Genomic DNA, 6,288 nt, shown 5'->3' on the forward strand with positions numbered 1-6,288 from the left:
TAAAATAATATTATCAAAATATATTCTAGTGGTAGAGTGTTGCTATTTGAATAATATCCCCTATGTGCCATTTTCCTAAAGTCCCCGTGTATCATATATTTTGAAAATGTATAATCATTCTTGTTAATAATGTGAATTTTTAGGTAAATACTTTTTTCTCTTTTTCAGAGATGAGAGTCCTGCCAAAACGGAATTTTTTCAACATTTGATTGAAGACCGGACAGAAGCTGCATTCTCTTACTATGAATTTTTGCTTCACATTCAGCAGCAGATTTGTAAGTGAAGGGGAATAAAGTTGAATCTAAGAAAAAGACCTAGATAAAGCATGATCTGTCCGAGAAGCACATTGGACATTTGAAATGAAGGCATTTGTCATCACAAGACATTGATGCATAGCATTGCCCCTGTCTGAGGCAGAAGGGAAACAAGAAAAAGAACCCAACAGATTTTCTTCAGCCTAAATTGGTGGTGGTGACGATTCTGTTTCACCGAGTATATTTTGAATTGGTTTCGACACATTTCCAGTAGTGCAGCAGTACAGTGCAAGCCAGCAAATTTATGTAGCTAATGTGGAATGATGTGTAATGTAAAATTAGATAAATTTTTTTTTCTTATAGTTGACATGACATTTCTGGGCTGGAGCTTTGACAAGAGATGCCAAAAGGCAGTGGGTACCATGTTATTTATATGAATTACTTTTTAACAAGGAGTGATTCGTATTCATTAAATGAATTCAATATTTTCCCTGTAAAAACAATAGAATTTCAGTACATGAACTATAGAAAAAATATATATAATGTACATAAAAGTTACATTTGTAAAGAAAATGTAAAAATGTAACTACAGACTATGAATTGCTTAAACTGTGTTGCATTGTTGGATGACAACTCTTTTTGTCACGGTTAGAGAGTAAGGTTGACTAATGTGTATTATGAATTGAGTCCACAGAAGAAACACAAAACTCTTTGTAATTCTGTTAAATCTTTTATGTGGATTTATTTATGATCAGCCTACTAATTAAAAATATTTTGCTTGACAGCATGGTTTGGTGTTTTTTTGTGTGGGGGGGATGGGAATTGATGGGTTTTTGGGCGGGGGGTTGGTTTGTTTGTTGTTGTTTTCACATAGAATGTCCTGAATTCACTACTTGGGTGAAATGCAATGATATTGAATCCATAAGTTATTAGTTGTGGACTTTACCAAGTACTTACCTCATTGATATTATGAAAAGGAATGCTACTCTCAAAATACATATTATTTATCGACTAAGTCTAATCTTAATTCATCTTTCTCAATTAGGCATTTTCTGCATATTCATATCAAAAAATTTTCATAACATATGTGACTACCCAATTTAATTGACTTTAAGACTACCATCTTGAATTTTGAGAGATTTTATTCTGATGAAAAAATCTCTAATTTACTAATAGTTTATTTACTTTAAGAACTGTTAAGGACCCATTAGATTGTGGGATGGAATTTTATACACTGTGAATGTCCCATTGATGAACTTCAGGAGGAAAATTGCTGTTGGTGTGTGTGACTTTTACAGGTTTTGTGTAGTACATCTCTTTTCTTTGGATAAACATAGAAGTACTCTCTTACATGCCCTGATAGAATCGAGAAGTTAAATGACTCACCCCAAATGACATTGCTAATTAGTGGCAGAGCTAAGAGTAAAAGCCAAATGTTCTACCCACTCACTGCCTATGGCGCCCACCCCCAGGACTGTACTTGTTCCTATACTGAGCTGCCTCTAGCAAGAGGAATCTTACTGAACACTAGGAAGAACTGTAGCACTCTAAGGGCAACTACATACTGTGACTTTATAATGAAAAGGATCATGTTTCTACTTTAAGAAAGACAAAAGTCCTTTGTCTCTCTATATTTCACTTTTCATTCAATAAATATTTATAAGCACGTAACACCTGTCTATTGTTCTAGGCATAAACAGATCAAACCCTGCTTCCACAGTGCTAGCAGTTGAGAGTGAGAGTGGGAGGGCCGGGGGAAAGATGGTACGTTTGTGTGTGTCAGCTCTGGTGAACGCTGTGAAGCAGCAACTGGGTAAGGGAATTAAGAATGCTCTGTTGGGATAGTAACCAGAGAAGGCCTTCTGAGAAGGTGACCGTTGAGCAGAGAGTAAAGCCACGTGGACATCTCGAGGAGGCATCCGAGTAGAGGAACTTTGTGGTAGTTACCTTCTGACTGCCACTGTTTCCCTGTGAAAGAAGCCGAACTATCCACTGAGAAAGGGCGAAGAGCATGAGAGGTTTCGTGAAGTGGTCCCCTAGGAGGGGGAGACATTGAACTAACTGGTGGCATATATTAGGATTGTCAAGCAGCACTGAGGGCCCATCTTAGGATGCGGCTCATGAACTTAAAAGTGAAACCAGTTAACATAACTGCCTCTTTCCTCCAGCCACATCTGGCAGCTGGGTGGAAAGTTGGATTTCAACAGCATTGGTACAAAGAACGGAGGAGCATGGGACTTAAGGTCATATACAAGGGAGTGACTCATTTAGTGAAAGGAACACAAAATGAATGATGGATAGAGAAAAGATAGTAGTGGTCCTGTTGAGGTCAAAGAGCTCAGGAAGTGGAGGTCAGGATATGGAATGCTCAAAATTGAGATTTGGGGGAAATTTAGATACTGGTGATGACGAGATCTAGGGTCTAGGGTCCCTGGGAGTGGGTAGTTGAGGTGGTGTTAAGACATGATTGGAGGCGAGGAGGTCAGAAATTAGAACCAGGGTGGATCATTTCTTTGACCATTAAAATTGCCAAGAAAAATGACTGGAGTTGTAATGGAGAAATGGGGACTGTATGTAAGGAAAAGCTAGGGATATGTTGTGATCCCGTGGTATGAATTCAAAGGACCTGGGGTAGGGAAGGATAAAATAGTCTAGGTGTCTACAAATGAGGAACAGAGGGATTCCTGCCTCGGTTCTAAGATCGAAAACGGCCACCCTTCAAAGGTTTACAAGGGAGGTAGCGTTCGTTGAAGAAAGCTAAGTTGAAGAGTATGTGGAGACTGACATCAACAAGAATGTGGGCATGATGAGATTAACCCTGATGGGTGATGGATAATCACCCATTACCTCCTTCTGGTGACAAGTCTTCAGTCATTTGCTTTGTGGCACAGAGTGACCCGAGGAAGGGGCATGCTTCCCAGGAGTCCTATGAGTCAGCTTTCAACTAATTGAAATTGTCATTAAAGTCGCAGGTTCCTTTTTTCTTTTTTTAATTATATTTTATCATGCTAATACTATTGTCCCAATTTTTCCCCCACGGTCCCCCTCCACTCAATTCCCCCCCACGCTCCCTCAGGCGGTCCCCACACCATTGTCCTTGTCCATAGGTCATGCATATGTGTTCTTTGGCTACTCTGCTTCCTGTACCGTGCTTTACATCCCCATGACTCTCCAGTTTGCACTTCTTAATCCCTTCACCTTTTTTCTCCTATCCCTCCAACCCCCCTCCCATCTGGCAACCATCAAAATGTTCTCTGTATCTATGATTCTTTTTCTGTTCTGCTTGTTTATTTTGTTTTTTAGAGTTAGTTGTTGATAGGTATGTACTTACTGCCATTTTATTCATATTTTTTTATCTTTATATTAAACTAGTCCCTTTAACATTTTTTATAGTAATGGTTTGGTGATGATGAACTCCTTCAGTTTTTTTTATCTAAAGGGAAGCTCTTATCTGGCCTGTGATTCTAAATGATAGCTTTGCTGTAGAGAGCAATCTTGGTTGTAAGTCCTTGTTTTCAATCGCTTTGAATATTTCTTGCCAATCCCTTCTAGCCTGCAGTTTCTTTTGAGAAATCTGCTAACAGTCTTATGGGAACTTCCCTATAGGTAACTCTTTGCTTTTCCCTTGCTGCTTTTAAGATTCTCTCTTTATCTTTAACCTTTGGCATTTTAATTATGATGTGTCTTGGTGTGGGCCTCTTCGCATCCATCTTATTTGGGACTGTCTGTGCTTCCTGGACTTGTATGTCTATTTCCTTCCTCAAGTTAGGGAAGTTTTCTGTAATTATTTTTTCAAATAAGTTTCCAATTTCTTGTTGTCTCTCTTCTCCTCCCAGCACCCCCATGATTTAAATGTTAGAAAGCTTGAAGTTGTCTCAGAGGCTCCTGACACTATTTTGGTTTTTTTAGATTATTTTTCTTCTCGTCCTAATTGGTTGGCTTTTGATTACTTGTATTCCAAACTGCTGATTTGATTCTTGGCTTCATCTACTCTACTGTTGATTCCCTGTAAATTGTTCTTTATTTTAATTAGTGTGTCCTTCATTTCTGACTGGATCTTTTTTTTTTCTTTGCTGTTGAGGTTCTCACTAAGTTTCTTGAGCATCCTTATAAGCAGTGTTTTGAACTCTGCATCTAGTAGAATGCTTGTCTCCATTTTGTTTAGCTCTTCTTCTGGAGTGTTCTATTCTTTCATTTGGATCATGTTTCTTTGTCTCATTTTGGCAGGCTCCCTGCATTTGTTTCTATGTATTAGGTTGAGCTGCTACATCTCCCAGGCTTGATCGAGTGGCCTAATATAGTAGGTATCCTGTAGGGTTGTGGCATAGCCTCCCCTATCAACCAAGCTGGGTACTCGAGGTGCACCCTTCTCTTGTAGTTGAGTCTTGATTGCTGTTGGCACATCCAGGGTCAGCCACCACTTGTGTTCTTTCTGGGATCACACAGCATTAATTACTGAATGACCTACAGATGGCTGCTACTTGTGCTGGGCTTGGAGGTGCCCAGGTGAGGCCAAGCAGTGAACCAAAGCTGTCTGCTGCTAGTGATGGTCCTGGGGCAATTTCTTGAAAAGTATGGGGCTCACTGAAGCCAGATGCTGCTTGTTTGAGAGAATTTAGGAAAATCTGAAGCATGGTCCAGGACAAGTCATTCATGTGAAAAAGCCACTGGAAACAGCTTGAGTGGGCCCGAAAGTTGGGTGAGTCAGAGTCTTAGGAAATCACAGGGTGGGGCAAACAGTGTGAGCTAGGTTGATGGAGTCTCAGGTATGGTGCCCACCTGCCAGCTCTGTGGCTCTGCTGGGGGAAGGCTCAGAAAAGGAAGAGTGGCCTCTGCCAGCACATCTGTCTGGAAGAAAGCTGTCTCCACTCACCCCCCTGCCAGAAAATTCAGTTTCTCCCTACATGTCTCTGGTGCCTTTCAAGCTGCTGCCCCAACACGAGCACAGGAGTGAGTCTCAGTAAATCTGTGTGTGGGCCCTTTAAGAGAACTGTCAGGGAGTCCAGCAGTCTCTATCTTCCAGAGCATCAATTCCCGCTGATTTTTACAGCCAGAAGTTATGGTGACTTCCCTTCCTGGCACTGGAGCCCTGGGCTCGGGGGGCCTGGTGTGAGTCTGGGTCCCTTCGCTCCTGAGATACCCTTCTGATTTTGTGTCAGCCACTTGGGTGTGGGTCCAGATCACTCCAGTGTCTGCCCCTTTACCAATTTGGATGTAGTTTCTTTAATTCTGTAGTTGTGGACATCATTCAGCTCGATTTCTGATGGTTCTGAATGATGGTTGTTCTATAGTTTAGTTGTAATGTTGATGTGGTTGTTCGAGGAGGCGAGCTGGGTTTACCTACGCTGCCATCTTGACCATAGATCCTTCGTCAGTGGATCTCAGTGTTCATTGTGGGGATGGGCGGACATTTCCTGGGAGAGCTTCCTGAGGCACAGCTGTTTCTCCTCAAATCTGACAGTCACCCCCTGGGGATGAGGCCGACCAGAGACAAGTGTTTTGAAAGAGTATGCCTGGTGATCTAAAAACCTCCTAATACACATACTAGCAAAGTGTTAAGAAAGCCATGAGTCCTATTCAAAGTAACTTTTGAAGACATTAAAAATAGTTTTAAAGGCAAAAAACCCCCACTAAAAACACTGTAGGCATTGTTTAGGTGAAAGCACTAACAACTGAAAGAAGACAGACTTAAAAAAAAAAAACAAGGTTTGGCATATGAAACGGAGACCTGAAAAATAAAAATGGTGGTAGATATTTTATGCTTTACTTATTTTTTATCTCTGAATTTAGAGACAATCCATATCAGCCAGAAAATTGGGAATCTTCCTCCTCTCTTCCCTACCTACAATACCTGTGAGAACTGGCACTTCACATGAAACAAGTGAGTGGGATGCATGTGTCTCTTTGGCTGGAGGGGAAGGCAGTCAAGGCCAGGGCTCACGAGAGGGCCTTAATGTATTGCCTTCTGCTGTGTCATAAGCTGATCAAAAAATGAAGGCCCTTTCTTTCATTACAGAAAAGGGAAAAACAGTTT

At 40.9% G+C, this 6,288-nt stretch overlaps 1 protein-coding gene across 6 annotated transcripts in view; it reads left to right on the forward strand.

Annotated features, from left to right (window-relative positions):
* SEC24B (SEC24 homolog B, COPII coat complex component) overlaps positions 1-1,041 on the forward strand; it is a 92,452-nt gene extending 91,411 nt beyond the window's left edge. For all 6 annotated transcript variants that reach the window (XM_045820275.1, XM_045820277.1, XM_045820280.1 and 3 more), the window contains one exon: positions 169-1,041. In XM_045820275.1, coding sequence (XP_045676231.1) covers positions 169-283 — 115 coding nt within the window. In that variant the 3' untranslated portion in view covers positions 284-1,041. The remainder of the gene's footprint in view (positions 1-168) is intronic.
* Positions 1,042-6,288: the final 5,247 nt, after the last annotated feature.

The sequence above is a fragment of the Phyllostomus hastatus genome, unplaced genomic scaffold (genome assembly GCF_019186645.2).
Source record: "Phyllostomus hastatus isolate PE091 unplaced genomic scaffold, TTU_PhHast_1.1 phas_scaffold_39, whole genome shotgun sequence".
Taxonomy (NCBI): Eukaryota; Metazoa; Chordata; class Mammalia; order Chiroptera; family Phyllostomidae; genus Phyllostomus; species Phyllostomus hastatus.